Genomic DNA, 17,660 nt, shown 5'->3' on the forward strand with positions numbered 1-17,660 from the left:
CAAGGAGTGAAAAAAAATTCAAACATACATCTGGTGATGCTCACCCACCTCCACCCTCATCTAACACGAATGATCCACTGTGTCCCACCTTCAGCTCACTGTTCCACACATGGTACAAAGGAAAAAAAACTTTCACAGACAAAGCTTCCTGCATGGCCTTCCCCACAACAGCTCAGGAACAAGAAAGCCTGTCAGGAATCTTAGCTGCTATCGGCCCATTTCTGCTTCTCTCACTTTTCTAGTGACTTTGACAACAGAGCCTAATATAGACATTTGCTCTCTCTGGACCAAGTCTTCAGCAAGTATGCATTCATGCTAAAACCATACCAGATTATACCACTTCAGCAGCTAGCCCTGCTGTAAGCCTCTTTGCCTTGCTGGGTCTTGTACAATACCACAATCCCTCCCACACTTGCTTCAATTGTCCACTTCCCTCGCACTGTTAAGAAAGCTGTTTTCAAAAGGAAAGTGATTCTGACTAACCTGAGAGTTGAAATCTGAAAAAGCCAAAATACAGAAATTTGGCATAATTATCCCTAGACAGAGCAGATGAACTGTTGGAGTCCCTCAATGTAAAGGTGGTGCATCCCTCATCATTTGGGGTCTCTAAGCAGAGACCAGACAGCTCTCTAAAGACACCATGCCGTGAGGGACTGCGCTTGCTGCAGAACCTAATCCTGCGGGGCTACCACTGTGTGTCCTGTACAAAAGGTTATATTGGCCAGTTCCAAAGGCAGATCCCTTTGGGGTCAGACTCCGTGACAGTTCACCAAGATGGGCCAGGATCCAAGCACTGCAGACAAACACAGAGGATGTTCAGTTTGGACCCCTCATCCAGACCCTGCTTCTCAAAAAGACCGTCTCCATCTCCTATGCACAAGGCATTTTACAAAGCACAAGCTCTATAGTCCAGTCTGCTGGAGGGATTTGGTGCAGCACCTTAAGTCAAGTACCTGTGGGTGGAGGACCAACCCGGTGCTTGCTTTTGGGGCAGGATGACCTGACAGCTTAAAGAAGCTCAGTTGAGAGCTTGAATTTCTTGACTTACATGGTCACCTTCCCATCCCCACAGTAGGGTGCTCCATGGACATGGACAAGCGGTGGAGAGGCTTCTCCTGAGGTTGTCCCAGAGACTGCCTGCACCTGGTAGTGGTACACCTGCCCAGGTGTGACTTCCCTGCAGGAACAGAGAGGACTTGAAGAAGGAGCTGGAAGGAACAGCCCACACATCTGCAACAGATTTGCTCACCACAGCTAGATAGAAATCACATGTGTGTGCCCATGCAGTATCACAGTTTGACATACGTCTTTGTACTCTAAACTGCTACAGACTGTGGCAAGAGGGTCGTTGCCAGGTCATGCAGAGGGGCCTGCTGCTTATTTCCCTAGAGTCTGAGCTGGGGAGAAGTGGCATTAACTTGAACAATCATTTTACTGGTTGTGTTGATGGGGAAAATGTTTCTGGGTTTAATAAGCTCCTTCTAGTTAGCCTGGGCTTATTGGCAAGGGTCATGCTAGCATAGTGGGTCTGCAACAAGCTTCCTCAATGCTGAACAGGGAATCCACTCATGGCATCGAACATGGTAATTCCAGGGGTGAAAAAACAAAACACAAGCCAAACCATCCAGGGATTCAAAGGCAGGACCTGAGGAGGTCATCAAAACTGTCCCAGCCACCCACTCAGCCTGCAACGGAGCAGCCTTGTCACTCACGTGTCGACGAACTGGCGGTGCGCCTGCGCCGGGGCGGCGGGGGAGTCGTTTGCAAATGGGGGGTCGCGGAGGACGCGGTACTGAATCAGCTTGCAGGTGGAGCAGAGAGAGCTGTGGGGCATGGAGGTCAGCAGGGCCGTGTCTATCTCCATCCTCTCGTCAAAGGTGTAGATTTTGACTCCGGACACCTTTTTAGGTATGTCAAGCTTCACGGTAAAGGGGACATCACAGAAGGTGTCCAGGGGGCCCAGATGGATGGACTCCCCCTGCTCTGTCAGGACTTCAATGTCAGACAGCGCCTTGGGAGAACCCGTGGAGAGGTACGTGGTCCAGAGGGTGAGAGAATCGGGGTAGACGGGGTGCAGGAAGCGCAGCTCCAGGATGCAGCCGTCCGGCTGGGGGCACGGCACCGTCATGTTCATGTGGTACAGGTGGAGCTCCGGACTCCAGGCCTGCAGGCTGGGCTCACAGGGCTGATCCACATCTGGGGGCCCTGGACAGGAGGGACGAGGAAGAGGCTGGTGAGAACCCAGGGGACGGCTGACCTCCCAGGGCACCCAGAGGGGCAATCCTCCCTGCAGTACCCTATAGCTGCTTATGCATCTCTGTGCTATAGCTGCACACCCATGAGGTTTTGCACCCGCTATAGGCATGCGCCAGAGCTGGTGGCACCTCTGCCCTGCTATCCTAGAAAGCAATAAGCACCACTAGTCTCCCGCATCCTGGGTATACACGCAAGCACAAGGCTTGGCAGATCTGGTGTCTCACAGTCCTCTACAACAAGGACGATGGTGTCCACACTGCAGCTGGTTACAGTGCCAAACTCTAGAGACAGCCTGGACACAGCTGGGGACGTGAAGCTTGCTCTGTAGTCTCATGGGCACAGAAGGCTTGCCAAGGGCACCTGAATGCCAAGTCCCTGTGGCTCCGTGGGTTTGGACATAGGCTAAGCAGAGCAGAGACCGAAGGTTTCCACAGGCAAGTGCTGGAACAGGTCACAGGCAGGAAGGGAGCAGGTCCAAAGCAAGCCAGGGAAGCAGTTCTGGAAGGCTGTTCTTTCACCAGGACGGTGCCCAGGCTGACCTCAGATCCCCAGCCTGCCTCCCCTGGTGGTGGATTAGCACTCAGCAAGAGAAATGTAACATTGGGCTTTCAGTCTCAGAAAGCATCACTGGAATTCATCATTCTGTAGTAGAAATACCCTTGTCTTCATCAACCACTACAAGCATTTCTTAGGGCCCAGCACCAATTCAAAAGCCTGCATCCATTTAATATTAGTCTTCTAAAAACCATAAAACCTGTTTCTTTTTCACCAGAGCAAACATGCACTTGTGATAACTGCAGGTCGTGCGTAGGAGAAACCAACATCCAATAATTCCAGAAGCAGTTTTAATTTACCAGTGAATCAGACAGGTGGGGGAAACAGGAACCACTGACAATACATGAGCTAAGCTTTGATTTGTTTGGTATCACTGAATAAGCACAAGTTTGGTTATTTCTTTAAGTAGATTCCCACCCCCCTCAACTTGCAATGCTAGCAAGAGATACTTAAAGAGTTTTCAGACACAGAATCTCAGCTACACTCTGACACTCCTGTTATCAAAGCATGGGCTACATGCCAAAAGTGTAATAATGTCCAAGCTGCACCTTCTCTGCAACCACCCTGGCACATTTTCAGTCAACCTCAGTGGCTCAAATGTGCAGATGCACAGAACTAACAGATCCTCTGGCTCCATGATGATCAACAGCAGCATGTGCACTACATACAGGTCACAGGATCATTTCACCTGGTCTTCTGCCTCCTCTGCTTTGCCCTTGGAGGAGCCGAGGCAGCATGAAAAGCCCAACAGCTCCCATGGCAGGTGCATGACCCCAAAACCCACCACCATGCGCACAAGGTGGGTCTCTAAACCAACACCTGTGTCTCAACATGAGTTGTGACACCCTGCTGTTCACTTTGCCAGTGAGGAGTAGCATCCAACCCAGATTGCCCAGGACCTGGTGCGGATTCAGTGGGACTGAGCAAGGAGCTCCTCTGGCTCCCTTTGGACAAGGCTGCATCAAAGCCTGTGAAGGCCCCTGAGGTTTTGGATGAGGTCCCAAGATTTATGTTGTAAGACTTTTATTTCAATGAAATGCCCTTCCCTTTTGACCAGTAACTCTCATTAACACCTTCCTGTGCAATGACTGGGCTGTCAGTTTGTTTGTCCAAAGCCAGCTGGCAGTTACCAGGTATCTCCTGGGCACATAGAATTCCTTCCTGCACTAAGGAACCTCCCCAAAGAGGAGATGTCTCACTCTCTAAAAGAAAAAAGCTTCTTTTTCTTTTCCCAACAAGATCTCATCTCTGTCTGGGTGATTCACAGTCAGGGGAAGAGAGGAGGTGTTTACCTTCTGCTTCTTCTGGGGTCCAGTAGCCAGAGGAATCGCAGACCCGAGGGGAAGAAGCCTCGTGCACATACTGACGGAAGGTGCCGTCCTCCGCACAGTCGTCACAGAGTGTGTCCTGCTCCCTGCAGGCAGAAGACAAAGGCATTGGCATGTCTAATTACAACTGGTTAATTTTCCATCCACGTTTGTCCAGGCAGGATCAGATAGGAAGTTGGAAAAGCAAAGCTAAGCTCTTAGGAAGCCCCTGGGTATATCATCCTGCTTGAAATAAGCTTTGTCAAAGACAAGATAATAAGAGTGACAGTGGGACAAGCCAGGTTTAATCCCTCCTCTTCTACAGGCTCTTTGGGTAGTCTCGGATGAGCCATTGAATCACCTGTTCCCTACCACAAAGCAGGGCTAACAGACTTCATGCTTCCCAGGGCAGTGCGTCTGCAGTTGGGTGAGTGCACCTGGGTCTGCTAAACCCCAGAGTCAGGTTTTTAACTTCTGTCACTACTGCACTACACAACAGTCACGATAATGTCAATTAAAGAGGGTGCCACTATGCTCTCCAGGAAGGAAAAAGAGACTTTTCTGTGATAAAGACCCGCCTCAGGACCTTTCCTTGGCAAGTACATCAGAGGGGATACAGAACCCCCACCATAGACCAGCTCCTGAGCAAGAGCTGGGGATGGATCTGAAGACCCAGCACCTGCCTCTTAAACCCATGTTTTCTTGCTCCCAAACCTCTCCATTCCCCACCAAAGGAATTTGTTTGTATGACTCAAAGCCACCCAGCACTCAGAGGCTCTCATGCCTGCGGGCATAACAGGTACACACTCTCGTTATCCCTGGGATGAAAGGCCCATTGCGGAGAGCATCAGTTCTTTGAAAAGGCAGTAAACACTGACCCAGGGTTGTCCCCATTGCCCTCAAACACCACTTTTCTTTGAATTGCAGGAGGTTTGTGAAGTAGCTTTAAAACAATTTCATGAGCTCTTCCAACTTATGCTTATGGTCCCATAATAAAAGCATAGACCTAAAACCTGGTGAAAACCAAGATGTTTTAGTAAGACAGGCTGCTGAATAGAAGCATTGGTGTCATATCCAGGTCTTGGTGAGTCCCCAGTATTGAGGAGAAGGAAGACAGCCACTAAGAGCTCAGGGCCACGCACTGCTCGCTGGCCAAACAACTCTGGTTCCTCAGCACTCTTTCTCTGGCTTGAAAAATTTCCCGACTTACCCCCAGCTAGTTACACCATGAGTCCGTGACAGCACTGGGAACAAAACCCAGCTCTTGTGGTTCGAGCTCCCTGCCTTAACCACAAGGCTGCATTTCCTCCTGGTAAATGGCTATTTTATACAATAAGTGCTAAATGAAGCTCATTTTTCATTCTGTGATTGCACTCTGGGGTTTAAGAATTGGCATTGCCTCCTGACGCTCTTTGGCTTCCCCTCCCAGCACCCCGACAGCAGAAGGCTTGCAGGAGAGTCTGCGTGCCAGCGGGGCCATCGCAGCAGTCCGGCTCTTGTGTCAGCGGGCTCTGCTGGAGACGACCAAGGGGGAAAGGGGATGGGGGGGGTCTGCACCATAGAGGGTCCCTTGGCCCTTCTAGCAGGCCCCGGTGCAAGCCCAAGACCGTTGCAACAGCAGATCCCTTACCTCTCATGTATGACACCACTGATGGGAGGCAGCCAGTAGATACTGAGAGAGTCCTGCGTCTGCCCCGTGACCATGGGAGGGATCGGGATGGGTGCAGGCTTCTTGCTCTGGCCCCAGCGCTGGTACACCAGGTCCAGGTAGCAATGCATCCGGGCCACTTGGTTGGGCGTGAAGGTGTTGGTGCAGTCATCATCTGGGGGAAGAGAGGTGGCAGGGGTTGGCCGGCGGGACCTGACAACGTGCTCCCTTCCTGATCTCCAAACCCTGTTTGGGGGATCTTTGGGAAGAGCCGGGAGACACCAGCGTGTGGTTGCTCCTCTGCCAGGACTCTCTGGTGTCGTGTGTCCCCAAAGCCACAAGATGGCACTGCCTCAGCAGCTCCACAGCCCTGCACTTGCCACAGCAGCTCCGACTGCGGTGGCCTCAACACCAGCTCGCATCAGCTCTAACACCCGGGCAGTGCCACCATCCTCGTGGGACTCGCAGTGGGTCACCAAGGGGTGACAAAATTGCTCTACAGGCTTTGATCCTCCTGGGCTGCCAGGAGGAACACCAGGCCTCCACAGCATGCCCTTGGAAACCAAGCCAAAAGGGCTCAACTCAAAGGTCCAAAATTATAGTGGTAGTAGTGATAATTAATAATAATAAAGTTGCTTCAGGACTGGCGAACAAATGCACACCACCATGCAGACAAGAACAGCCTTGATGCATGCCCAATGACAGACTGACTGGGAGGGAGAGACGGAAACAGCCTGCAGCAAGAAAGGGGTTAAGAAGCTACTGCAAGCACAGGCTAAAGGCTGCCACATCCCTACACACCAGGAGGGACCACATCAGTTCGGGAATGAGGGAAGGGACTCTCAATGGAGGCAGAAAGGAGAGAAACCCAAGTTTCTAAGGAAGGTGACCCCTTAAAATTTCTAAGGATGGTTACTCATTACCTGTGTAACTCATGTAGTTGTTGAAGGGCGTTCCTGTGAAATGTGTCTGGCCGCAGGTGTCATTGGTAGGGTCTGGATCCCGACAGAATTTACTCTTTGGAGTGGGGGCAGTGTCGGCACAGAGGTCTCCTGTCTCCATAGACGGAGTAGTCTCCCTGCAGGGATCGTCACAAGATTCCCGCTCACTCACTCCCTTAAAGACATGGTACAGCCCCAGGACATGCCCCACTTCGTGGATCATGGTATTCGTGTGGCCATGCATACCATAATAAGCAGGGTTGAGGACAACTCCACCTAGAATTGCAAGTACAGAGAATGTCATCCAGAGAAAGAGACAGCAGACAGCTGCTGTTACTCACCTGTGCTAGATAAAATTCCTCTCATCGTGCGTCCACGTCACAAATGAGGTGCCAGATGGAGACCTGAAGATGGATGTATTCACCCTCTTGTAGGATGGGAAGAGGGCTCCTTTGCCCTCCTGGAGTGGAATGGGATGGGTAGTTTTTCTTCCCCTTCTGATTACACCACTCCTCCCACCATCTTCAATAATTTCAACTACCATTTCCCTCTGTGTCTTTTCGGATGTTTATAATTCAGCATTTGCTCTGGTTCACACAACTCCAAATAAGGTTTGGAGCCAAGGCACCAAACTGAGGCATGTTCTGGGTTTACAGGGATAATCTTTTAAACCAGAGAAGACCTTGCCCTAGCTTAGACAGCTGGCTAAAGCATATCAGTTCCCATGGCAGGCAAGGAGAATGAGGTGCCTAGCAAATTCCTAACACGCTTGGTTGTGCCAACTGGAAGGCACCTTCAGCACAAGTCCATATGAAGATTCAAATGCACTGCCTCTGGCCACTACTGAGACAGCATCAGTGGTCTACTGCTTCACCCTCCAAACCAGATGCTAAGGAGTAAATTTAAACTCATATGAGCTTCTACCACAAACCTGACTCAAATTCACCGTGTATTTTGGAGTGAGAGTTTCCAAAATGCAGCTTCTGAAGATCCATTCCTCTCCTTCAGAGGGATTTGTGTGGGGGCAAGGTGCACCAAGCGAACCAGGCGAGAAGCCCCCACCCATCGCAGCCCTACTCCTCTTCACTGGGGCACCCCAGCCCCTTGCCTCAAGGTGGCACCAAGGGGCAGTTCATCTCCAAGCCAGTTTGGTGCAGGTTTAACTGCCAAAGATGCTGGAGCATGGGTGCAGAATAAGTCCCCCAGAAAGTGCTCAGAGCTGCCACCTCATACTGACAGCAACAGCACAGAGCTGGATATGACCCTTGGCTGCAGGACAAGGTGCTTTTCCTCTCCTGCCCACCCACCTGCGATGGGAAGAGCAAGGAGCAATGATGCTGAGGAAAGCTAAGTGGAGCAGAGCCTTCCCTTTGCTCTCTGCCAGCATCTCTGACTCCTGACCTCGGATGCACACCCTGTCCCAGCAACTCTACACCACATCTGCTGAGAAACTGTCCGTGGAGAATGCTCAAGAGCAAAACTTACCTCTCCTCTCTCACTTACTTTTATTTCACCCAAATGAAAATGTCTTTGGAACCTGTATATCTTTTCTCCCTGTTTTGAGGCTTTTCAGTGGCCATTTCCTCCCCTCTCCTCATCTCACTTCCTTGTTCCATCCACTTTTCCATGCTGCCTTACAGTGGATCGCGTGCTAGGGAATATCAGCACGAGGGGGCAAAAAGCAGACCCCAAGCCATACCTCCATGGCACGGGAGGCTGGTTTTACCCAACTACTTTTAACCCAGACAGCTTGGATGGCAGTGCAGCGAAGAGTTGGCTCCGGCACAGCTTGCTCCCTCCTTTGTAGGGCCCTGGAGGATTTACTGCGCCAGCTACCTCACAGCAGAGCCTCTGCTACTGCACCTCTGCTGCTGATTGCTGCCCCCGCCGGCAAAGTTAAAATTGGCAGAGGGCCACTGTGTGATCCTGTCTCCAGCCACAGCGTAGACCGCTGGAAATCTGCTCCTGGATCAGCTCTGTGTGCTACTGGACTGCCTCGTGTCCTCAAGTACAGGGCATTCCTTCCAAGAGAGGGCTTTCTTCAGATCACGGTGTCCCTGGCAGGACACGAGCGGGTCTGAGACTCCTCGGGTGGAACCATACTGGGTGAACACTGGGTTGGGGCTGGAAAGGGGCCTTCAGAGATGCCCTGAGCAATTCTCTCAAGCCTGACAGGGCTGCAAGAGGGTGAAGAAATAAGGGTGGCATCTTCTATGGAGCATCCTGCATGTGTAACTCATGGAAGGACTGAGAGACACCACTGACCTGTCAAGTGGCACTGTTTCTTAGCTAAAAATTCATGTTTGTTGTTCTTCCTCCCCACAGTGTGGATCTTATGCCCAGGGCAGCTTGGCTTGAGGTAAAGGATGCGTCACAAAATAGCTGCATTCCCTTTCTCCCCAGAAGCAGAGGACCTAGCATACCATCAGTCAACTCTTGACCCTTCAGTTGACTGGAGATGGGCCACAAGAAGGTGCAGAGGTTGAAAAATCCTTTTGGCACCTCCATGTTGTGTGCTGTCAATCATTAGGTTTTTGCAAGCCATCCCCCTCTCAATTACCAGGCTGGTAAATGCTGTAGATAGCAAAGGGCATCCCATTGATGGAGAACCCGTGGGCACATTAAAAAAAGCTGCTTCTCATTCTAGTCAAAACAGGGCATGAGAGAAGAGAAAAGAGAAAGAAAAGGCATCTCTGCAGCCAAACCCCAGCCTGAACAAGGCAGGGGGCTGCCTGCCCAAAGGTCTGAAAGGAGGAATGCGCACGCAGAACGAAAATAATGTTCGTAAACAAATAAATGAGATGTGAAAGCCCTGCATGCATCCTGCGCCACTAACCACAAGGAACGGGACCGAGCACCAGGGGCATGGGAGGCCCTGTGACCGAGCAGCCCTCCTTCCAGCAGAAACCCAGTGTTCTTCCCATGCAGGGGAATAAATAGGATTCCAGTACGGGGAGGGAAAAAACTATCACAGGGGAGGGATACCCTGTCCCTCCCTCTCCTCTCTGCTGGCTTCCCCTATCCCATTCCTCCCCCACACTCCACAAGGATGATCATATTTTTAGTACTTTTTTTTTTTTTTTTTTACAGCTAATCAGATGGCAGCATGAGAACTCTGCCTTCCTTCCAGAACACCCCTGTGCCTCCATTCCCTGTCCCCACAGCTCCCTGATGAACTGGGAGAGCTCCCAGCTCTGGATCAGGAAGTTGTATTTCCCTTCTGCAGGGTCCTGGCTGTGAAGGCAAGATGTTGGGATGTTATGAACACTTCCACAACACCAGCCTCCCCTCTCCCTCCTCTACATTTCAGGCTTTCCTTCTCACCTCTGCCCTCCTGCCTTGGGACATGGGCTAAACTGGGCTTTAAATGAACCCTCCCTCTCACGCCTGAGAACCAGCCCAAGGAGGTCCCCCAAGGTCAGCATTTACACAACAAAGCTAAAAACTTCAATGTCATGTCCCTGTGACATCAAGGGGGTCCAGCACTACAAGGCAGGTGAACCAGAGTTTTCTTCAGACTTGCTCACCCAACCAAGACCAGGCAGCTGGAAAGCTTCAGGTCTGGCCTCACAACATCCTCTCCTTCCAGACCAGATCTACCAGCTACAGCTGCAGAGCTGGTCATGTCCCCAAGGTCAAGCCTCAACTCTGCTCAAGCAACAAGAGGTGTCCAGTCCATCAGTACACTGAATGATTAGCACTGCTGTGGATCCCACTTCATCTTCACTCACACATCCCTTGGAAGCTCCCAGTCCCAGGACGTTGCCCTGCTTCTAGCCACGATCAATGGCAATGCTGAAGGACTCTGGTTCAAGCCAGCCCCCCAAAAGCCAACCTGTTCTTGGGTCAGGGCTGTTGTAGGGAACGCATGCTCAAGCAAGCACAGGATCTTTAAACAGCAAACCAAAGCTGAACCTGTATCACAAGGACAGTCTTTCCCAAACACTGAGTCACAGCAATTAATGGAACAAACGCATGACAGTTAGTCAGACAGGAAGATGGCCATTGCTTAAGGTACCTTTGATGGAATGGCTGGCCCTCCTTCAGGATCCACTGACCTCAGCCAGATATATGAGCTGGCCTCAGCTTATATAACTGCAGAAAGTATTTATAACATCAAATATTCACAAATCCCTTGCCTTTCAACCATGTTTATGCTAATACAGTTCACATGCAGCTACACATGAAGTTTAAAGCGTCTGCATTATTACATTACTAGGGTTTTTGAGGCAAGGCTTTCCACTGTGGAAAGCTAAGGTTTTTTATAGGACAGGAGTTCAACTCCTTGTGTTTTGTAGTTAAAAAGATTTACTTCTAAGTTCTCAGAAAATTCATTCCAGACTCCAAGCAAGAACTCTGAATTTGAGAGGAACTCGCTGTGATTATGGTGGAAAGACTGAGACAGACAGTATGGTCAGAGGAAACAGTGCAAACAGACCTGAGATCTTCTACCTCTGCTGCTAGCTGGCTGCAAGTTGTCTCTGTCTAGGAGCTCCACAGCAGCTGAAATACTGCCTATAGAAGCATTGTAGACCAGCTCACCTCTCCAAGTCGGTAATTATCTCTTACGCTTCACTGAACGTAGTTGCTGTTGCTTGGTATTACTACTGGTCTAAAACAGTAAACCATCAGTAAACCTTCAGGAAGGCTGCCTGAAATTCAAATTTACTCAGGAAAATAATCTGGAGGAGAGCAATAGATCTGTAAATCATCAGCATAGGAATAGTCACTTAATCTCTGGTAGCCCAAAACAAGCATAGGTGAAGAGAAAGGGATGAAAAACAAAGTTCACTGAAGACTTCCAGAAGGTGAAGATGCCAACAAGAAGGTGAGGAGGACCCTCTTGAAAGACACACTCAAAGGTCATGAAAGAATGGTTTCTAAGGAATTCAAAGTCCAGATGGCAGATTAAAAAACATCTTATGGCACTTCTCTTGAATACACCTAAGAAAGTCCCGTTCAGAGAGACAAACAGAGCAAAATCTGACCAAGAGTCTCTGGAGCCAAGAGACAGGTTAGCTTCTTGGAGAAGTCAAGTCAAACTCAAGGAACCAATTTGTTTCAGGAGGAGAACCAAAGCATGAGAGGGTCTGTACATGTGTAGGGAAAAATCAGCATGACATTTCTGTTCCATGGGAGCAGACAGTGGCATGGAGGGAGCAGGGCCTGTGTGCTGACCTTAGTATTTTAAGGTCAGGATAGACAGGAGATTAGCAAGATTCAGTGCAAGGGAAGGAGTCTGTCTTCTTGGAGACAGACCCTTCTCTTGTAAAGGCCTGTCTCCACCCCTGGTCACTACTAGGTCCTTAAAGCTCAGGAATTTTTCTCAAACTACTGTTCACTCGTGTGGCAGTACACTCCCCCCCTCCCCTCCGCCCCCACCATCCCGCCAGCAGGAAACAAAACTTCTCCAGGCAGGGAGAAGGGGAAGGAAACCCTGGAGGCTGCAGGTTGAAATTTGAACTGGCCAGTCGAGACACGCCAGGTACACTGAGGTGACCCTCCTGGCCCATAGGGATTAAATGACCACAGGTCAGATTCGGCAGGGGTATAAACGGGGTCCCACCGGAGGACGTGGTGGAACCAGTCCTCCTGGGAGCAGCGGGTCTGCAGTCGGGGACTCCCCCTCGGGTCAGGGTACTGCCCAAGGTAACTCCTCGAAGGAGAAAGCCCTCAGCTTGTAGGCAAGTGATACACGCGTTTTGGAGCCATCACTTTAAATCTTGGGGATTCTTAAGTCGGCTGTGTAGTATTAACTCTCTTTACATCATTGAGCCTGTGGTTTTATAAAATGTTACCAGACTTCTAACTAACTTTTACTAAAGAATAAATCTGACTTTTAACACCTGTTGGATTTGGTTACGCATGCATCTGTAACAACTCGCCCCAAGGTTTTCCTTGCTCTTTCCTCACTGCTTTACCTTCACATCTACTCAGACTCTCCAGTAGCCCCCTGTGAGAGGCTTTGTCAAAAGCCATATATTCATGACCTTCTCAGTCCTAAGTTTCTTCTGTGCTGGACAATAATATACATTGTGCGTGGTACAAAACACTTGATGATGTATGTGGTGGAGCCTACTGTTTACAAAGAACAGAGTCTGCAACCAGCCCTCCTGAGCTCATTAAATCTAAAACCAAAGACAGTCTTGAACTAAAGTCTTCAGTCTGTGCCAGAGCCTCAAAGAAGTTCAGATCCAGCTTCATACTTCACAGCTCTGGCACCAGAGCCAAGACAACACCCCTTTTCCCCTGAACCTCCGTGGTAAAACCCTGATCCAACATTTCCAGATGGTACCACCTTTTGTGTCCCTGGCTGGACACAAACTGAGACCAGAGCTAGATGCAAGCTTATGATGAAACCAGTCACCCTGATTACCCCTCCGTACAACTCCTTGCGAGCCACCGGGAGGGGTCTGAAGAGAACATGTGTGGCTGAAGCACTTGCTGTAGTAAGACGATTGTCAGGCTGAGCCTTGGAAGCGATTTCTGGAAGCTGAAGGAACAAATTTCATGGAGATTTGCCTTCCTCAACAAGCAACTGTAGGAATATGCTATTGAAAAAACAGTCCTGAAACTCATTGAGGGAGGGAAACTGGCAAAAAAGAACTTTAAAACAGGTCTTTAACTGCAGCGTAAAACTTTTAAGGGTTGAACATCACGCACTTGTAAAAGCAGAAGGTCTAGGTCTGCTGTGCAGGTGTCAGGAGTAATTATTTCCAGTTACTTATTGAGAAACACTTTAGATGTTTTGACTGCAAAGTGTAAAGGGTTTTGCCAGAAAACTCTGACATTGAAGAGGTGGAGGGAGAGGCAGGAAAAAGAGAGACAGCAGAAATAGGAGAAAACACAAAATACATTTACATTCTAGTGAAGCTGTTGCCATTTTGACTGTTTTGTAGCCTGCCAGGGCTGATGACCTTAAGGGTCTGCCTTGAATTCACTGAAGCCAAGGAGAACCTTGCCTCCAGCAGGTAGTAAGCCAAGTTATAAAAACATCATTTAATTTGATAGTCACCCTCACATTTGTAGCTGAATTCGGAAGTGGTCAGTGCTCAATGCCTGGTCAGCTCTGGAGTTGCTCAAATCTGGAGTCTTGGCTCTGAAATCACTGACACTCCTGGTTTATCTGTTTGTCATTACGTGCTGCAAAGTGAAGTTCACCATTTCCAGAATCCTGGAAGATAGACCTGGAAAGTCCCAGAGAAGCCAAATGCGAGTCTAAACCCCTCTCCAGAGCCTGCACTGGTGGTGAATCTGCAGCTCTCCTTCCCCAAGCTCTCTGTCTCACTGTCTTCACCATTAAAAGTTTCTCATCACAACCTGGAATTCCCTTGTCGGGATGTAACCCCACCACCTTATCCACATGGACACGGTGAACAGGCAGCGCCCTTCCTTCCCACAGCAGCAGCTATTGGTACACCCAAAGCCTGTTATCATGACCTTCTTATTAAACATCCTCAATGCTGAGCCAAATCATGGCTGCCTCTTTTTGCCAAATCAACCAAGAGAGAGGAAAACCAACAACCTTGAGACCCCATGAGTGGGGTAGCTTACTTACCCAGGTGAGTAAGGGCTTCTTTATCCCATGGCCAAGTGGCAGCACCAGCCAACTCTTCCCTCACCGAACTGGCAAAATAAACGTTGAGGAAGTGGGTGCTGTTCAGCTGCAGTGCCTCCTTCAGCTCCTTCACGCTCATGTATGCCCTGCAAGGTCAAGGGAGAGGAGATAGTCAGCATCGACTTCAATGGAGCAAAAAGGAAAAGGAGGAGCCACCCGTAGATATCCTGGAAAGGGTACAGCAGACCTGGAAACCCCATCCTCAAGCCTCTGAAACCAACAGCATTTGGTAAAGCATGGCAAAATTCAGCAAGTTTCAACAGGAAGTCCCATGACACTACTCATTCTGCTCTGTAAGGTGCAAGTTCTGCTAGTGAGGGTTTGTGTGGGAGACAGTCATGCAAATCTGAAGAAGTTTCGCTAGTTACAGCAGCTTTGTTGATGAGTTCTATTCTTAGAGAAGGTTTTCCAACAACAGGGAGAGAAGAGACCCAAAGAATAGTATAAAAGAAGAAAAAAATGGGAGGAGAAACAATGAGAGAAGAAAGGAAACAGAGGTCAGTCCTGCTAGGGAAAAGAGAAGGCGTTTGGCATCAGAAAAATGGAATCTGAAGGCAGGAGGGAGTGAGTTTTCCTCAAGGTGTGAGGAAAGAGAAAGGAATCCAGAGCTCCAGCTGGTTCCAACAAGAGTTTTCAGGGGTTGTCCCTGATACAGGTCAGGGATGGGCATCAAACCTTATTCTTGGGAGCAGAGAGGGTTTGTCAGCTGGGGCCAAGAAGTCTCTTCTCCGGCATCTCTAGTCTGTCTGGAGAAGCTCGTGACCATGGCCCTCCACTCTATCCTTTTCCCCAGGACAACCAGTATGCCAGACATGGCAGTGCATGGTAAAAACAAGGGATCCCCTGCAGAGCACAGGCACATAACACATCAAGAAACATGCTACCTCACCCCCATTCCTGTGTATTGTATAAGGAAGGGCATGAGAAAAAGGTATCTCAGAATTTGCCCCAAGAAATCTCTCTCCCAGCTCTGCCCAAAACAGACCTTGGGGAAGAGGGCTGCCTGGGTCCCCCCCAGCACTGAGTCAACAGCAAGGCCCACTTCACACGAATCTGTCTCTCTGCACATGATCTGAATCCTTTCTGAAACAAGGTATGGGATGTCTGCAGAAGCCAGGCCAGGGAAGCACAGGAGCTCCCAAAATAAGCTTAATGGGGAGGGAGAGACATCTTGGGAGACAGATCCACCAAAGGGCATGTTTAGGGGGGAAAGCCTCCTGACAACACTGCTGGCTGTCTCTCCTCCCATTTTCAGAGCTGGGAATAAAGAGTTGCAGGAACAGAAAAAATACTAGAATGGGTATGTCAAAGACATCCATTTCTAAAGGGCATGGAAAAGTAATGGGCTGGGAGAGGTAGGTAGGCAATAGGCATTGCAGCAGAGCACTAACACCCATGGGTATGTCTGGGTGTCCACGAAAAGATCCTCACAACATGGCATGTCTCTCAGCACTTGGAGAAAAAAACCCAGCAGTCAGGATATTTAGGTTTCACTCTCCCCTCTGCATGGTTGTTTCTGCACAAGTCAGAGGTCTATATTGCATTCGCCAGTACACCATCAGTCCCAGTGTTGATCTTTAGGGAGTTGATGTCCTCAGCTATGTAAAATGATCAGGATCTAACTTAGTAATAACAATAATAATTCCAATAATAGCAGCAGTGGAATTGTAGGGACTTGGGCTGTGCTGCAAATGCCAGATACTCTTTTAAATCAATTACTACCATTTCCATCATCAGTGCCATTAACGTCATGGGCTGAGACAGGTAGCCATAGAAGACATCGTCTCTAAGACCTGTCTCTAAGTCTTCAAAATCTGAGGACCCTGACTCGCAGTTTGTGAAGCCATTAATTTAAGAGATTCTAAGCAGGGAAAAAACTCATGGAAAGGCTTCAAATACATCACTGTGGAATGATGATGGAAATGCACCATTGTGGAAATATGTCATAAGAATGACTAAACTTGCAGCATAAGGCCAACAGCAACATTAAGGTGGTGGAAAGCATTTCGCTTGTTCCCATGCTTCCAGGAGCAATTGGCATCTTTGAGCTGCACAGAGAGATTATGAAGGCAATGCAATCATTTCTTTACACTGGACTAGCCATGAAGGCATACCAGCTATATTTGAATGAATAGCTTCTGTAAAAGTGGTGTCCATTAGTGCATTCCCCACCACATTGAATTATGGAAGGAAGGAAGGAAGCAAAAAAGCTGAGCACGGGCTAGGGGGAAAAAGGCATGTTCTTATCTGAAATGTGAATTGAGAAGGGAAACCAACAAGAGATGGGCAAATACACTGTTTGAGATGGCAAGATCCCTAGTCAAGTTATTATACCCGCGGACTTGTTTAGAAAGAGAGAGGTTGCTACAGCAAATGGAAGAGAAGGAGGAAAAGTGGAAAAATAGGAACAGAATTCCAGAAGTAGACTAGAGCAGGATGGCATGTGGAGAAGAGCTCAATAAACCCAAGGGTGGCCACTTCCCTGGACCTAAAATAGCATAGATTTTCAGAAGCCATTGCTGACTCAGTAAGTGTCAAATAATCAGGATCTGCTAACTACTTCTCCCCTATCAGTCAGCCCCAATAGGCCATCCTGGGCTGGAGACATCTCACCCACCTTCCCAACAACAAAGCAGCTCTGAAACTTCAGTCACTTTAGAAAATCTTGGCTGGACTATATGGCAGCATTTAATGGTGAGATGAGATGACCAGCTTGTCTTCACCAGGCCCCGAGATCTCCCACCACAAAGCAGCATTCCCAGAACACTTTCCCCAGCCACATCAGCTTGTGGAGAGAAAACTCTCCCAACCGGAAATGGCAAATTAGGAGAACATGATCTCTCCTCTGTGATGTCTCGCCTGAGCATCCCAGACACGCGCCACGCTGACGCCATCCCTTCAACCCAACCAAGACAGAAGCAGGCTGGGAGGAATAGATAGGGAGAAGAATAAACAAACCTGAAGGACATATTTGTGGCATGACTCGGAAGAAGAGAAGCAAAAATTTCATAGAAATAGAGCATAAAGGAGGGGGAAGGGGGAGAGAAAGTCTCCTTCATGCACCAGAGCTGCTCGGGGGACACAGGCTTAAAAATAACATTGATTCCTGACCTATGATATCTTGGAAAAATAGCCCCAAACCTTCCAGGCTCTCCAAATTCCGAGAGCTGACGTCAGCCGTATTCAGAGGGATATTCCTGTTGCCCCTCTTCTGGAGACACGATGTTTTTCTGGCTGTCGCCTGCCATTCCCTTGACACTAGCAACATTTTTTGTCAACCCTTAATTATAAATAACTGTAATTTCCTCCATTGAGAGATTTGGATGGTTCAGGGC

General features: G+C 49.1%; 1 protein-coding gene across 1 annotated transcript in view; it reads right to left on the bottom strand.

The window, feature by feature from the left end:
• Positions 1 to 17,660, bottom strand: part of PAPPA2 (pappalysin 2) — a 93,979-nt gene that overhangs the window by 50,493 nt on the left and 25,826 nt on the right. The window contains exons 3-8 of the mRNA XM_075037543.1: positions 14,266 to 14,411; positions 6,690 to 6,983; positions 5,749 to 5,941; positions 4,104 to 4,225; positions 1,713 to 2,205; positions 1,049 to 1,177 (exon numbers count right to left, since the gene is read on the bottom strand). Coding sequence (XP_074893644.1) covers positions 1,049 to 1,177; positions 1,713 to 2,205; positions 4,104 to 4,225; positions 5,749 to 5,941; positions 6,690 to 6,983; positions 14,266 to 14,411 — 1,377 coding nt within the window. The remainder of the gene's footprint in view (positions 1 to 1,048; positions 1,178 to 1,712; positions 2,206 to 4,103; positions 4,226 to 5,748; positions 5,942 to 6,689; positions 6,984 to 14,265; positions 14,412 to 17,660) is intronic.

Source organism: Buteo buteo, chromosome 10 (assembly GCF_964188355.1).
Source record: "Buteo buteo chromosome 10, bButBut1.hap1.1, whole genome shotgun sequence".
Classification (NCBI taxonomy): Eukaryota; Metazoa; Chordata; class Aves; order Accipitriformes; family Accipitridae; genus Buteo; species Buteo buteo.